The sequence below is a fragment of the Myotis lucifugus genome, unplaced genomic scaffold (genome assembly GCF_000147115.1).
Source record: "Myotis lucifugus unplaced genomic scaffold, Myoluc2.0 scaffold_58, whole genome shotgun sequence".
NCBI lineage: Eukaryota > Metazoa > Chordata > Mammalia > Chiroptera > Vespertilionidae > Myotis > Myotis lucifugus.
Genome location: NW_005871106.1, coordinates 5,455,876 through 5,473,341, shown reverse-complemented (window position 1 = coordinate 5,473,341; position 17,466 = coordinate 5,455,876). Strand labels below are relative to the sequence as shown.

Genomic DNA, 17,466 nt, shown 5'->3' with positions numbered 1-17,466 from the left:
AAGAGTATTTCATGATATATGGAAATTATGAAACTAAAATTTCAGTATCTGTAAATAAAGTTTCATTGGAAACCCAGTCATTCCCATTCATAGACAATTCACTCATTGTCTATAGCTGCTTACACAGGACAGCAGCAGAGTGATTCATTGCAATACAGACAGTATGGCCTGGAAAGCCAAAAGTATTCACTCTCGGGCCCTGTTCAGAAAAAAAGTTGGTTGGCCCCTGCACAAGATCATAAAGGCTAGGCTATAATCATTAATTGTAAATTCATTAAGGTTTTACTATGACACTTAAATCTTTCTTTCCTTCTCTTTTTCTTTCTTTCTTTCTTTCTTTCTTTCTCTCTCTCTCTCTCTCTCTCTCTCTCTCTCTCTCTCTCTCTCTCTTTCTTTCTCTCTCTCTCTCTCTCTCTCTCTCTTTCTTTCTTTCTTTCTTTCTTTCTTTCTTTCTTTCTTTCTTTCGTGTGGGAAGAGTGAGATACAAGTTGGATTTTTATTGGTGGTGTTTGTTTTGAATAAACAGTAAGACAATTCTTAACTCATTGTTATGTTCACTAAGTATTTGCTTTATTGTAATCACGGTTTTGAAATCGTAAAAGAAAAACTAAAATTTTTAAATGCCAAGTCAAAAGAAAGGTACACCCTAGAGGTGGTAAAGATAAATATAATTATTTCACAGTTTTGCTTATGGTGGTCTTGATGTTAAAACTAAAAGGTATATTTAGTACACATACTAAAGTTGCTAAGACCTATTGTCTCTATTATCAACTATAGAGACCCTGCTGTACATTACATCCCCATTGATCAAAATTTGGTAACATGTCTTCAAGGATTCCTTGTATACTAGTTGAGAACTAATTGGCTTACAGGAACAAACTAGCAAGATGGTTAATATGGGAACGTTCCTCTTTTATTTTGATCCAGACCTAAAATAAAGTTAGGTCACAGCTATGGAATCTCCTCAAACCTGATCATGATCAGGAGTTCATGTTGGCTTCTCTGAGGGCTGGCGAGGCACGTGCTGCATGGAGACACATTTGGGACAGAGTGGCAATCTGGAGCCGATCTTATCCCACCGGCAGCTCTCCCAGGCGCCCCCAGGCACAGCACAGAGAAGGAAGACAACCCAACTCCATCAGGAATTTCACAGCTTCTGTGGTTTCGGGAGGGTTGATCCCATGTGCAATATTCTGTAGTCAGCACCGCTCAGTATAATTAAGAATAGTGATATTTCAGTGGTGTACACATATACTCTCAGTACGCGTACTGAGCTCTACAGAATCATTTTAAATTATGTAACTGAATGCAACTGCAGTAGAAAGTGTCAAATTCTTACTGAATCAACAGAATTGTTTCCAACAACTATTACTTAAGAAAAGAAGAAACTTATAGAAAAAGAATTACAGGACCCAGTTACCTGGATAAATACATTCTGTTTGTATCCCTGTGTCAGCAGCATAACTATCTTTGAAGGCAATCTCTACTTTTAACCAAAAGTATAGGAATCTGTTCTGGCAGCTGTTTTGACCAAAGGTTAACAATTCCGTCCTCGCTTGGCTTGCACGTGTAGAAAGGCCCGATGGTGGTTTCCTACGCTGCAGTGGTCCCCACCCCCCCGTCATGCCCAGTCGGTGCCCACTCCACATGATGCAGGGAGGCTCAAACAGGTCTGCATTTGGTAAAACACCACTGTGTACCTACGGCAAAATGGGCGATGGCATTTGTTCCTTTGAAATTGTGTTTCTTTTTCTTCCTCCTAGATAATATCATCAAGAGGATATTTAATATTCTGAAATTTACCTGGGTGCTCTTTTTGGCAACCGTGGATAGTTTCACAACTTGGCTTAACTCCATTTCAAGGGAGCATATTGATATATCTACAGTTTTGAGAATTGAAAGATGCATGCTGACCAGAGAAATTAAAAAGGTAACACTCTTGTAATTATTCTCTTTGCTTCTTTACACATTATATAGATTGTGAAAATCAATATCCAGAACTCGAAGTAGTTCTTTGGTGTGCCTAATTTATAAATTAAACTTTATCACAGGTGTGTATGTACAGGGAAAAACATAGTATAGGTAGGGCTCAGTACTATCCATGGTTTCAGGCACCCACTGGGGGTCTTGAAATGCATCCCTTGTGCATAAGGAGGGACTCCCATACGCAATCCAGTATTATTAACTATAGAGACCCTGCTGTACAGTACACCCCCATGACTTACTTATTTTTCAACTGGAAGTTTATACCTTTTGACCATGTTCATCCATAAACAAGAGGGATTTCCTTTTTAGCATTAGCCAATAATATTGGGTACCATTAATGAGTTGACATCAGTCCCCAACTTCACTAGCTTTGTGTTCATCTACTCCGGGTGTGCATGATAGCTGAGATTGTCAGTGTTGATAAATGCCCGGTGGCTGCAGAGGCAAGTAAGAACTGTGGCAATGTCTCCTTCGCTGCAGGGCAACGTTCCCACTCGGGAAAGCATCCACATGTACTATCAGAACCACATCATGAACCTTTCCAGAGAGTCTGGACTGGACACAATTGACGATCGTCCTGATGCCGCTTCAGGTGCACAGACAGCCCACAGGATGGATAGCTTAGATTCACATGACAGTATCTCCAGGTATTTCATGTTCTAAACAATGGGTTTGGTTTTGACAAAGGTACAAGAGGTGGACTTCATCAATATGAGAAATGAATGTATGAGATGAAAGTTAATCAGAACTTAACCTGGATCCCCACCCTCTTCAGGATATCTCCATTGTCCTCCCCTAGACTGAGCCAGATAAAATCAGGTATCAATAAAAAACTATTAGAAACACCCATATGATTCATAGGCACAGGATAGTGGTTTCCAAGCTGGAGACAAGTAAGAATGAACCTTCACAATGACAAAATAACTTATTTGTGTCAAGGGCTGCATCTTTCACTCGATTTTAAAATGCTGCTCCACAAAGTATCTTCTATACTAGAATCTTCTGCCACCTGTTGTTATCTTTGATATTTTTCTTTCAGAATTGTCACTTTATGATTCATAATAAAAGTCCAAGAAGTGATTCTGTCAGCTCCCATCTTCCCTGAGTTCTGTGATCACGTGCACTGTCACATAACATGCATTGGTCATGGGCCAGCACCAAGTCTGTATATAGGTTACCGCATAATATTATGAGATGCATAATATTATCATCCCCATTTTACAGAAGACTAGAGAGGTTAACTAACTTACCCGAAGTCACACAGTTCAAAAGTATGTATAAGCTGCCCTAGCTGGTTTGGTTCAGTGGATAGAGCGTAGGCCTACGAACTGAAAGGTCCCAGGTTCGATTCCGGTCAAGGGCACATGCCCAGGTTGTAGGCTTGATCTCCAGTGGGGGACTTGCAGGAGGCAGCCAATCCATGATTCTCTCTCATCATGGATGTTTCTATCTCTCTCTTCCTCTTCCTACCTCTCTGAAATCAATAAATATATATTAAAAAGTATGTATAAGCAGACTCAGGATCCAAAAACCATCTAGTTCAGCTCAGAGCCCATCCTCACAACCACCATACGGTATGCCGCCTCTCATTGCCTCTTCCACACTCCAGGCCTACTTTGAAAACTGACCCAGAAAAGTCTATGAATTCTTTGCACCACAGTGTTCTAGATAGCTGCTGTCAATTACACCGATCTAGCTTTCGTGTTAAAGCACAAGTCTTGTCTTAGGAGGAAAATGACATGCCTAAGGTAATTACCTAGATTGAATGAATTATACCTTGTGTCCATCTTCAAATGTATCACTGAGAATATTCACGTTTATTGTTTTTATTAAATATGTTAAAATGCACCTATTCCATGCCAGGCCCTGGGCTTGATTCTGGGATAGACACATAAAGATTAAGTGTCTCTAACTGGTTGGAGCCTGGGAAGAAAGACTCACCCACAAGATTATTTGTGGAATTCTGGGTTAAAATTCCTGCTGTATAAAGACATTAGAGATTGGCTGTATTCCCACAGCTGGTTTAGAAGCTTCTGAGTTTCTCCCAGTCATACTTCAGATGCTGAGCAAGGCACCAAGCTGTACTGGACTATCTCCTTCACAAATACTAAATTTGTTACAAGATGAAAGAGGGGAAGGAACTAAGGCTATTTTATCAATACCAACACACCAAATCTGAAATAGGTAACTAGAAGTTGAAATTGCAACCTCAATGGGGAGAAGTCAGTAAAAAATGTTTATTTTGAAATGCTGTTTTCAGCTGATGCTGAATTGCTGTATTTTAACTTCTACACTTGTGCCTGTTCTTTATTCTAATCATCTATTTGATGTAGATCCAAAGTAATTGGTATGGAAAGATATTAAAGAGAACAACAACAAAACCCTCAAGTTTAAAATAGTACATATGTTGCTCTGGCCAGAAGGCTCGGTTGGCACGCCAAAAGGTTGCAGATTTAATCCCTGGTCAGGACATGCCCAGGAGGCAACCAGTAGATGTTTCTCTCTCAGATCAATGTTTCTCTGTATGTGTGTGTGTCTTTCTCTCGTTCTCTCTCTCTCTCTCTCTCTCTCTCTCCATCTTTCTCTCTCTAAAATCAATAAAAATGTATCCTTAGATAAGGATAAAAAAGTAGTATACATGTTAAAACCTCATTTTTATTTAAAAAATACATGTACTCATACATATATTGATTTAAATTTGATTTTTGTACAAAAAAATTCTTCATGGATATAACCCCTCCAGTCCCCCCAAAATAGGTATTGATTCTTTTAAAATCCTTTGAGGAATAATAGATATATAGTTTTTCCTTTAATTTGGGAATAATCGTTGCTTATTTATAAGTTCCAAAGGAATAGATATATTTCAGCCGTTATATATTTTTGTGAACAGAAAAAACACTTAGGACAGAAACTCTTAAGAGTTTCAAGGTCAAAACACTTATTTGCTAATTGAGATGCTGTTTAAGATGCTTTTAGTTCCTAGAATAAAGTAATTGATTATTATTATAACATTGTGTGTGGTAATAAAACTTAATTTTTCATCCTATTTCTACCCACACATACACACATTTCTCAATGATTAATTTCTGAAACCGTGGGTGGTATCTGTTACAAAGTGAAAATAGGATTCTCCTTGCATGGCGAGTGCGGACAGCGCCTCCTTGTGTGTCTTCCTGAAAGCGTGCCGCAACCAGCATTTGTAAAAGGACACTTCATTCTCCTTTGACAGGCGCCACTGAGACAAAAAGTCATTGCGGTTTATATTTCTTTTTGCAGCCCATAAAGACTGTCCTACCTGGAAGTACCCACCTTCTTAAATGTGTTCTTGCAACAATTTTTTTTGCACAGAAATACAATTTTTTCCCCACAAAATTTCAAGGGTTTTAGAAGCCTCCTGAATATTATACATGAACGTGGCTAGAGAATAATTGCTCCAGAACCCAATTCTGAATCATACTAATCAAAAAGAGCAAAGAGAATATTAGAAAGTGAACTGAAAATAAATTATCAATAAAATAAACATACATCATTTCTAAGTTAGTAACTTTTAATTGCACAATATATTCAATTACAAAATTAACTAAAATTATAAATCACAACTTAGGAGGGATAAAAATAGAAGAAAAAAAAGAACTATTTCAAAATGAAATCAAATAACTGCCCTTAAATCTGACCCATATTTGTTAAAATTACAAATATAAAACTATATCCATAATCAAAAAATTTGAGATAGAAAATATTTAAAGCCATGAGTTGCTTTTTGACAAAGACAATCAAAATATCCCCCAAATTTTAAAATGGCCAACCCATCAATAAATTTCCTAGTAAAAACCAGTACCTCTAAAATTAATTTTTACTTTTTTTTCCCAACCTAAAGAAAGGGAGACACAGTAGTGTTCATTATGCCATTGTTGTTAGGAAATGGAATTTACCTATTTGCCCTCTTAGTAATGGCTGAGCTGCATTCCTAGTTTCTTTGCTTTAGGACACTTTCAAATCTCCAACCATTTGTCTATACTAGAGTCTATAGTACGCCATGCTGATTTCTGGGAGGGCAATAATCTTCCCTAGAAGGCATTCTGAGTGTAGAAGCTTGCTCTCAATACCTGTGTCATGGGCAGGATCTAGTGTCCTCCCTAAGTAGGAACTCACATGCTCAGTGTGGCCCCGGCCCCTTTGCAGAAGCCCCAGCCTGGGTGGAGCCCTCCCACCTGCCACAGCTTCTGCTCCAGCATCCATATCACCCAACTGTAGTTTGGGGCTTACAGTAGAGGAGGTTGGGGTGGGAACCTACCAAACGAATTTGTATTCCCTTTGACTTTATTGAAATAGTTATGGTTTCCATCAAATCCAGATGTAAAATAGCAATTATTTTATCGATGGTTGTTGTATAAATTCACCTATCATCTGCCTTCCCAGAAAATACATTGGTTTAAATTCCTACGAGAAACATTAGTGACATCCTAAGGATCATTCCTGGATGTGAAGGGACTGATTATCATTTGAGGAATGTCACCGAGAGGTTGCTGTGTGACCCTCCCTGCAAGGTGACAACAACCATCCATTTAGGCTTGTTTTCTGGGCCTGTTTTTATAAAGCTCCTCCCTTTCCCTTTTACATTTAAAACAGTCCTGGCTTGGGCCACAAATCAGTCACACTCCAAATAACCTGATTGCATGGGGTCTGAAGGTGGGCTGGTGGGACAACAGAACTCAATGCAGGAATTAGCAAGATAAATAGGGGTTAGAACGTGGTTCCCATGCGGACAATCTGAGTAGTGCTGCAGGAGAGGGTGCACCGTGTCCTGCTGCCTGCAGACTCCAGAAAGGCCATGGGGTTGCACCTCTAAAAATATGAAGTGAAATACAGAAATGCAAAGAGCCAGGTCCCTCTTCTCATAAATGATAAAATTGGGACCCCAAAGAGGGGAATTGACTCATCCAACACTGCACAGCCAGTTAATGTCCATGTGGAGACTCAAGTCCAATCCTCCCTGTGTTTGTCCGTATGTTTCGAGTCTCCCTTGTCATCTCCTCATGTTGTTCAGGACATGGTGACATCTAAAGGAATTGTGGCCTTCGTTTGAAAAGTCATCTCTGGGTCCTTATTAGAGACCATTGGATTGCTTACAGGCTCACCACTCTCACTTCTTGGCCCTCTCTTGGCCATGTAGTTGTGACATGCGTAGCAGGATGAGGATGCCCCACGGAGCCCTCGAGGGGCTATGTTAGAGCACCTGGAATCTGAAAAGCCCTTTAACTGGTTCCATGAGTGAGTGATTCAAATTCCTCCCCAGCCCCCAGAGGTTGATACATCCTGAATAGTGTCCATTTCTGCCTCACAACCACTGACTGAGGGCATCGGCTAATGCAGTCACCTGATAAAGATAGATGTTCAGCTTTACAGTGTCAGCTGGGGATTCAGCATTCTGTACCACAAAGGCCTGCCCTCCTGGTTCAGCCAAGTCATTAGCATTCAAATTGGAAGACCCATATCCCAGCAACCACCCCAAAGGCTCTTTGGGGTTAAGCTATATGTCTGAACTGAAATCATGTCTATGTCATAACTCTATTTACTTCTTCTTCAGTAGCATCTCAGTCCTGAATCTGCCTTCATTCCCTCCCCCCCCCCCGCCCCCCCGCCAGTTTTTGCTTCACTGGGGAACAGGAGCTGAGGATTTTAGCCAATGGGTTCTCACCCTAATGATATCCATCAAGACCTAAAACATGATCCAGAAGAAAACATTCATTAGGCAAAATGAAAAGTTAACAGACAAAATGACCCTGCCTTTGCCAGACTTCCTCTGTTGTTTTCTTTGTACCATTTTATTTCTTTGTTTAAAAATGTTGGTTTGTATCCAGTTGCATATCAAACCAGCATCTCTTCTACATGCAAGGTATCTAGTTTGGCTTCACTGAATATCACTCAGAAAATAGGGTGGAATATTCAGCCTGTTGCACTGTCCCTGAGCTTCCCTCTCTCATTTGGAGACTGTGTTTTTAAAAAATTGAAATCTTTTATGTAAATTTTACGTGAGCAGATATTTCTGCTTAAGCAATTTGGTTACAAAAGGCTCTCAAGGAACTCAAGGAGCTCCAAATAAAGCATGTGTCTCAATTAAAAGACAAAACAAAACAAAACAAAAACCTCAGTTGCAAAGTTATAATGATAAGATTTCTCTGTGAGAGGAGTGTCGGGACTTATGATTACTCTGTTTCCGTGTTCCAGCCAGAGAGTGACATTTCATAGTTTACCACTAGCCAATATATTTTGTTAAACCCAGTGTTGTGTTTTATTGTCCTGCCAAACAGGTCCTTCCCTGCCCTTGAGCCCCGCTGTGGTGGTCGTCCTTGCCGTGGTGTTGGTGTTGTGTGTGGTCTGCTGCATGGCAGTGTGTGGGTCAATTGATCCATGTGTAAACTGATGTACCACTGGGGTTTTAACACTGTGTCTCTGTAACTGTTTGCGCTGCTAGCTGCTACACTGAAGCAACCATGCTGTTCTCAAGGCAGTCTACCCTTGATGATTTAGATGGACCAGAAACTGTTCCTAAAACAAGTGAGCGTGCTCGACCTAGGCTCCGTAAAATGCTCAGCTTGGATATGTCCTCCTCATCCGCTGACAGTGGCAGTTTAGCATCAAGGTGCTTAACTTGTGCATGCTTTGTTCTGTGATTTTATATCTCCGCCCCCGTCTCATTGCAAATATAAGTTTGTGTGGTATATGTTTTCTTTTTCTTTTAAGAATTTGCATGAATAACCAAAGCATAACCACTACCTTTCTGGGACATACCTGGTTATTCCCAGGACAGCATTCTAGTAAACTAACTGCTCTTTAGTTTTTGTCTGTTAGGAGTTTCTTAAAAATCCTTATTATAAACATTGCCCTCCACTTTGTAAGTATGTTATACTTTTCACTTTCGAAGAAATAAGCATGTTTCCCCCTTGATTGAGAGCTCATGTAGGCAGACCTCACAGGGGAAAATGAGATTTTTCTCGTGATTTCATCAAAAGATCCATGCAGTAGGAAAAATTATGAAAATTTGCCACATATGGTCTTTTTAATACAGAATAAATCTGCCCACATTTTATATGCTTAACTGACATAGAAGTCGGAATAGATTTACCATTGATTTAAAAAAAATAGTATGCTGCAATAGATAGAATAGATCACATTTGTCGACTGTGACTTGTTTTGTTTAGAAAAGATGACTTTGGGCTTAAGTTTCCTCATTAAATCCTATCATAAAATAATAATCTGTTAGAAATGAAAATGAAATCCAAAAGCTCTTTTTTGAGTTACTTTGAATGGTCAGCAGGACACAGGAGCATCAGCTACGTTGTGCTTATCCTGACACCACAATAACCCAAACCAAAACGAATTTCAATTTTGGCAAATCGGAGGGCCGTTGACCTCTTTTTGCCGGCGGCTATGTCCCCTAACACAGTGCTGCAGTATGCCAGGCCTGGCAATGGTGGAATGCTTTGCCATGAGGTGTCCTTTGGCAGACACAGGCTGTGCTGTTCCACTGTGCTGCTTCCTAAAGGTACCAGGATCTGTTGAATCCCTTTGGGGACAGACCAAATCAAAAACCATAGAGAGCATTCCTGTCATTGGGTATAGTGTGACTGGAAGTTAGAGTGGGTTGGAGCTGGCTCCAGTGGTCTGAAAATTCCCTGGGGTGATCAGTCAATTTCATGGCCTTCCTAGGAGGCTAATTGAGGTAAGTCTTAGCAAAAATCCGGTTTGGCATGACATTCCGAGAGCCTTCTATGTGATGTGCATGCACGCTGAGGGCCAAAGCCCTGGGAATACTACACACCTGAGAAGGTCCCAAGAACTCATGCAAATCTGATTCTTCAGCCTCGGGACTCAGCCAAGTTTCATCCATTCATTCACTTATTCATTAACATGTCTACCTACACTGGTGTTGATGACAAGAAAAATAGGTACAATCTATGCATTTGAGAATCTCAGTGTTTATGGACCCTAGTTGCCCACATACGCCATTCAGAGAGATAATAGTGCATGTTTCAGAATCTAACAAGTTATAGTTTTATATCCACAGATTCCACGGATGTGTCTGAGGTAAATAATATTAAAACGCATGCCATGAATTTCACTGGTGGGCCAGCTCTATTTTCATTCCCAACTTTTTCTGCATGGGCCTGCCAGGGAAAGTTAGAAGATAGAACACAAAAAGGAGGAGAGGAGGGTGCGAGAGAAAAGACCAGGATGCCAGAAAGAGAGAGTGAGTTAAGGGTGGAGAGCTGATAGGAAGTGAATACTAGGAGGGGCGCTGGCAGAAGAGTATCAGTGGAAATAGTTGGAAGGAGAGAGGGCAGGACTGACCCTTGAGGGTGGAGCAGGCAGCCCCAAGGAGAGATCACACTGGTGAGAAGATGGTGGGTGTTTCCATGTGTAGACAAAGAGATTATCGGCAGGCGGTTGGGAGCTGAAAATGGTGAAAATTCAGTCAATGTAATAAGCACCAATAAGAAAAAGGCAAAGGGTGAGAAAACAGAGAGAAGGAACAATTATGAAAGAAGTGGGCCATCTTTTAAAATAAAGCATGCCGTTGCTTAGCCAGTATTTTATTATTCCTATCGTCCTCTTCTGGATCTGGGTGGGCCCATGGCAAGGACTGAGAGTAGAGTTTATGTTGGTCAGCACCAACAGACCCACACCCGCAAGGCTTCTCACTTCCATGCAGCCTGCTTTAAAGGGTATAGAGGGGTAGGTATGCTCTGCTCTGTCTCCATTGGGAGGTAAACACTGGAACCCATGGCTGTGAATCCTGAGATCATTTTGAGAACCTCCATGCACAGGTGGGTTTAGCAGCGTGTAAGCCATGTGACTTGCTCTGGTTTTCGGCCAGTGTGTGCCCTGCCAGCTCTTGCATTGAAGAGGGTGCTGTTGGCAGTTGCAAACCAGGTGTGACTATCCTGGAGGAACAAAGCAGATGGGATGCAGGGAAGGGAGTGTGGCCTTTGACTTCTCCCCTGCCTTGATGGTCTTATCTGGGAGCACTAAGGAGGTATCTGGAGAGCTTGAGAGGAGGCCCAGGAGCTGGGTGCTAAGCCCCGGGTCTGTGCCCGTCCCTCTCTCCCGACAGCGAGCCCACGCAGTGCACCATGCTGTACTCGCGCCAGGGGACCACCGAGACCATCGAGGAGGTGGAGGCCGAGCAGGACGAGGTGGAGGCCAGCCAGGACGTGGAGGCCCAGCAGGACGAGGACATGGGGGTCCAGGACAGCGACGATGAGGAGGGCAGTGAGTCCGAGGTGGACATGGGGCCGGATGGGCTTGAGGGGTCCGAGGAGGAGGCGGACGAGGAGGCGGACGAGGAGGCGGAGGAGGAAGAGGCAGAGGAGGCCCAGGACTCCGAGGAGTCCGAGGAGGCCGGCCTCACCCCGGACGCTGAGTTGCCGCAGTCCTTCGCCGAGGACGGAGACATGGAGGTCCCGCCGTCCTACAGCAAGGCGGTCAGCTTCGAGCGCCTGTCCTTCGGCTCGCAGGACGACTCCGCGGGGCCGAGCCACATGGCCGTCAGCCCCGACGACAGCCGCTCCTTGGACAGGCTGGGGCCCAGCATCTTACCGTCCCTGACGCACGAGCTGACGGCCAGCGAGCTGCTGCTGAACAAGTAAGAGCCCGTGGGCAGCGGGAAGGGGTCTGGGAGCCATGCGCTGGGGTTGCACATGGAAGAAACTCCATGTAAAAACGCCCACCTGCGTGTTTACAGCGAACAGAAACAGTTCTCATCCTCCTCAGGCTGCAGATACAACACAGACTGCAGCACGTCTGTCACTAAGGGTAGAACGAGCAAGAGCTGGCAGTAGACACTGCTCAGGTGTCTTCTGTAAGATAATATTGGGGGGTTTTCACAGGAAATCTGGGGGCAGAGGGAAGGGGAAGGAGAGGAAGGACCTTGGATGTGGCAATCAGTAATTTGGAGAAATGAAGACAAAAGTATTGTCCTGCTTCTGCTCACAGGATGTTCCACGATGATGAGCTTGAAGAGTCGGAGAAATTCTACGTGGACCAGCCGCGGTTCTTGCTGCTGTTCTACGCCATGTACAACACCCTGGTGGCCCGCTCGGAAATGGTGTGCTACTTTGTGATCATCCTGAACCACATGGTCTCTGCCTCCGTAATCACCCTCGTGCTCCCCATTCTGATCTTCCTCTGGGCCATGCTGTCCGTCCCGAGGCCCAGCAGACGGTTCTGGATGATGGCCATTGTCTACACAGAGGTAGGCCTTGGGCACAACCTCCGGCAAGCTGCGTGGGGCATTTGCGCTAGGTGGGCCTGCCCCGCCCCCCGGGTAGTTGCACACAGAACTATCAGTAGATGTCTATTCTTAGGCAGATAAATGAATATGCCTAACAGTTACCTAGTGCTGGTAATTGTGTATATCTTTTTACATTTCACACCTCACACAAGATAGGTGCTAATATCATTCCTACTTAATAGATAAGGTACCAACTTTATTTTTTTAAAAAAATATATTTTATTGATTCTTCACAGAGAGGAAGGGAGAGAGATAGAGAGTCAGAAACATCGATGAGAGAGAAACATCGATCAGCCGCCTCCTGCACACCCCCCACTGGGGATGTGCCCGCAACCCAGGTACATGCCCTTGACCGGAATCGAACCCGGGACCCCTGAGTCCGCAGGCCGAGGCTCTATCCACTGAGCCAAACCGGTTTCGGCAGGTACCAACTTTAATAAGGTTAAATCATTGGCCCAAAGTTACCCAGCTAGTGAGGGGTGGGGCAGACTCCTGAAGCCTGGTTGTCTGTCCTGTGATATTAACCACGAAGATAACCACAGTGCTATGCAGACCCAAGCATAGTACCCGAGCCTGGGAACGTTCTGTGAATGGACGCTGAATTAAATAACACAGTAAGCCCTTTTAATATAGTTAGTGCAGCAAGGACATATCCCATTTTTATTTTTTTTATTATTTTTTAATATATTTTATTGATTTTTTACAGAGAGGAAGGGAGAGAGATAGAGAGCTAGAAACATCGATGAGAGAGAAACATCGATCAGCTGCCTCCTGCACATCTCCCACTGGGGATGTGCCCGCAACCCAGGCACATGCCCTTGACCGGAATCGAACCCGGGACCCTTCAGTCTGCAGGCTGATGCTCCATCCACTGAGCCAAACCGGTTTCGGCCATATCCCATTTTTAAACTTAGGCTTTAAATGGGAATAACAAGGGCCCATCAGTAGATGAGTGGATAAAAAAAGCTGTGGTATATTTACACCATGGAATACTATGCAGCAGTAAAAAAGAAGGATCTCTTACCCTTTGAGACATCATGGAGGGACAAGGAGAGTATTATGATAAGTGAAATAAGCCAGTCAGAGAAAGACAAGTATGTGGAATCTAATGAACAAAATAAACTGATGAACAAAATAGATCCAGAAGCATGGAACAAACTATCAAATCTCAGAAGGAAGGAGGAGGTGAGTGGGTAAGAGGAAAGAGATCAACCAAAGAACATGTATACATACATGCATAAGTCATGGACATAGACAGTTGGGTGGTAAAGGCCTGGGATGGAGCGTGGGGATGGGCTAGAAGGGGTTAATGGGGGGGGGGCGGGATAAAAGGAGACATAAGTAATACTTTCAACAATAAAGATTTTTAAAAAATAAACAGGGGCATGACTCCATCAGATTTGTGTTTTTGCAAGTTTTTATACAGAATGAAAGTGGACACATTGAGACCAGCTAGGAAACTATTTTAATTGTGGGTGAAAAGTAATAGGGTTTGAATGCAGTGACAATGAGGTTGAAGATGAGTGGGTAAATGTGGTTTCAGTAATGGACTAAAGCTTTTTGCGGTGTGAAGGAGAAGGGGAGAGGCAAGAATGACCTCCAGGTTTCTGCTTTGGGATTTGGTATGTGGGGATATTCACTAAGATAAGAAACACAGGACTGTTCTTTGCAGAAGCTTGACTAAGAAGACAGGAGAGAGAGAAGAGCTAAAGGAAGACTCTAGGTCCAGAGAGGACTTTTAAAAGTATTTTTATTAATGAATTGTGTAGATTGCAATGAATTCCTGATGATATAGACATTAGAGGAATGCTTAAATGAAACCCATCAATTTTCTCATTTGTCCTTCTCTCTCAACATGCCACTTTTCTACAACATTGATACACTTATAACAGCACAACTGGCCAGTTTGTTTCATTTACTTTTATATCTTCTTGAGAAGAAATTCCAGTGAGCAATAAAGTAGGGAGAAGAAAGAGATTGGAGTAAAGTGAAAATTGTGTACCTCAAACCTGTGTAATATTGTTCATTAAGATTGCAAATTAAAGCAATACATAAAATATAAAGACATAAACATTATTCGGCTCTTGTGTCCTAATACCACACTTTAATAGCTGATAATTATATATGTATCAAATAAATCAGTATAAATTAGCCTAATTCTCAAAAAATAGGGGAAATTATTTAAGCAGTGCCATGAGAGACCTGATTGGCCCTGATATATCTACGATCAAAGGCACTCCCAAGGGTAAGATTTAGAACTTCCTGTTCTGAAGTCAGTGGTCTGTAAGAATGATGATGTAATCATTCTACATAATTGTGTGCATTTCTACCATCAGAACTATGAAATGGATTTTTCTTGGTTGTTTTATATTGCTGTTTCTCCTATATAACTATTCTTATAAGGATTTTTTTTTAATTTCTATCATCCACGTGTAGGTGACAATTGTGATCAAGTATTTCTTCCAATTTGGGTTCTTTCCCTGGAATCAGCTGGTGGAATTGAACAAGGACAAACCTTTATACCCAACTAATATTATAGGTGTGGAAAAGAAAGATGGTTATGTTCTTTATGACCTCATTCAGCTCCTGACTCTTTTCTTCCATCGATCAATTTTGAAGGTACAGTTTTAACAGTTAACCAGCACGTGTTGATAATTGTAGCTGTAATATTCCTAGAGACTGTGAACATTAGGATTGGTGACAGTGCTGAAGGGTCAGTGGATGGTGTCTACTGTATGCTTTAAAACACACACACACAAACAGTTATATTCATTTAGTGGACTTTTCCTCCAATACTCTGTGCTCAATAATGTAACTAATAATAAATCTGGGAGCAAATTTTCCCATATGTCCACCCTGGGTTGAACATGCAATAATTAATTCACACATGTGGGAATTGCATACATTCTGTAAAATAGCTTACTGCCTGATATGCTAAATTCTACTCCTAGTTTAAGCCAGAAGCTCAGAGAGCTACAGTTTGGAGTGGATCATATTGCTTTTCATCTCCATCCCAACCTCTGCCTACCACCTTGTAGCATTGCTTTTCTTGGGTAGTTTTTTTGTCATGAAACCGCTAGCTTTAGTGAGAGACTATACATTCAAAGGTCTGGTGACACCAGTGCTGTGCTTTGCTTCTTGGAAGCTCATTGTTGAGAAAGCTGCTTATCACACTGCTCTGGGAAGACCTGCCTACCAGGTGACCTGTCTCAGGGTCAGTAACTCTTGTCATCCTCCTAAGCAACTATGTGGGCTTTTTCTTCTTGTATACTATGAACTGTAAGCTAAGCTTGTAAATGATAACAATTAGAAAGTATTGCATAGCATACATTTTATGTGATGATATACCTATTGTCACAACCTTGCTTTTCTTCTCTTACCCATGTCTCCTTTTATAAAATATTTATATTTATTTTATCAAGTAGTATCTTTATTAGTTCCTGTTTAGAACAGGCTTGACCTAAGTTAATACATACACACACATCCTATATAATAAAAGCATAATATAATAAAAGCATTTATTTGTCCTTTCGGATGAAGCTGGAGCTGTGAGGGCAGAGGCAGAGGCAGCCACTGTGGCACCAGAGGGCCAAGCCCCTTGCACGAATTTCATGCATCGGGTCTCTAGTGTGTGTGTACCCATACATATGTAACACTGTGTTCAACTTCTGTCATACTTAGTGGGCTATTTCAAATTGGGTTCATCTGTGTATAGCTTTGGTCAAGATCTTTTTTCTCTCTTCTGTCACCTTGCAAATGCCCAAGTCCCTAACCTTTCATTTTGCAGTCACCTTACCTATGTTATTGGGTTGTGGCAGGTTTTCAAAGGTATGTTATTCAAGGAAATCAGTTAGCCAAAATTGAACTTGCCCAAAAGCTCCAGTTTTTCTGATGAATATGCTAATTTTCTGAATTAATCCACTTTACTAATTCTTGTTATGACTATATTAATATATTAACTTTATATCTTTTTAGTTCCAGAAACTAGTTAAAATTTAAGCATTTAAAACATAAAAAAAAACATAATGGTATAATTTTGGCCACTTTACAATTATCTTAAAACTTTTGTATCCTTTTGCATGTCATTTAAAATTTTTTATAAACCTTTAGGCATTTTTACTACTTTTCATCAATAATCAAATGGTTTAACAGCTACAATTTTATATTTAAAGTGTACAATAAAAAAAATGTTGATATTTTATTTTATATACTTTAATTTCTTCTTTGAAAATTTCATTTACTGTACATAGTGAATGTATATGAGATTTGAGGTACTAGTATTATGCTAAAATTTTGCATAATGATATGAAAAATACTTTTTGGAATGATAAATCTTTTCATGAAAAAAAAACCCACCTCTTATAGAATGCTGCTATGGAAACCAAACAATGAAAACTATGTAGGAATTTGAAAAGTGGTTAAAACTATCCTATTTAGCCCTAACCGATTTGGCTCAGTGGATAGAGCATCGGCCTTCGGACTCAAGGGTCCCAGGTTCGATTCCGGTCAAGGGCATGTACCTTGGTTGCGGGCACAACCCCAGTGGGGAGTGTGCAGGAGGTAGCTGATTGATGTATCTCTCTCATCGATATTTCTAACTCTCTATCCCTCTCCCTTCCTCTCTGTAAAAAATAAAATATATTTTTAAAAAACTATCCTATTTAGTATTAATTGCTGCAATTTTATAAATAATTAGAAGAATTAACAAACTTAAATGTACTACTAAAAAGTAGGGAAAGAATCTAAATATGTTAAAATGTTGGCAAAAGACAAAACAATTTTTAAAATGATTTGAAAGAAATTAGTATAAACTGAAAAATCCCACTATGAACACCTAAAATGTTTATTTGTAAGAATACATTCATTTGATATGGTTAAAAATAGTATATCTATAAATAAATATTTAAGAGTAACTTGTAAATTAGGCGACTTTGTCTTTTGATGAACTAATTATTCTCTGAGTTGGTTTTTGACCAATTAATTTTTAGCAAATTGGCCTGGAGCTCTTATTCCCCAACGTATGTGTCAGAGGGAGGACTGGTCAAGGCCTTGGGGAACAAATGCAGAGTCTGGCTGTCTGGGTGCTCAGGAGGCTGTGAGTTCATTGGGGAGCTTTGTCCAACAGCAGCAAGTTCAATTTAGCATGTCAGGGTGACTTGTGGTTCAGGTAGCATCATGCTCCAGGA

At 41.3% G+C, this 17,466-nt stretch overlaps 1 protein-coding gene across 1 annotated transcript in view; it reads left to right on the top strand.

Annotated features, from left to right (window-relative positions):
• PIEZO2 (piezo type mechanosensitive ion channel component 2) overlaps positions 1-17,466 on the top strand; it is a 330,099-nt gene that overhangs the window by 291,758 nt on the left and 20,875 nt on the right. The window contains 7 exon segments of the mRNA XM_023754259.1: positions 1,764-1,930; positions 2,467-2,633; positions 8,462-8,629; positions 11,102-11,183; positions 11,310-11,632; positions 11,983-12,241; positions 14,717-14,899. Of these exon segments, the coding sequence (XP_023610027.1) occupies positions 1,764-1,930; positions 2,467-2,633; positions 8,462-8,629; positions 11,102-11,183; positions 11,310-11,632; positions 11,983-12,241; positions 14,717-14,899 (1,349 nt within the window).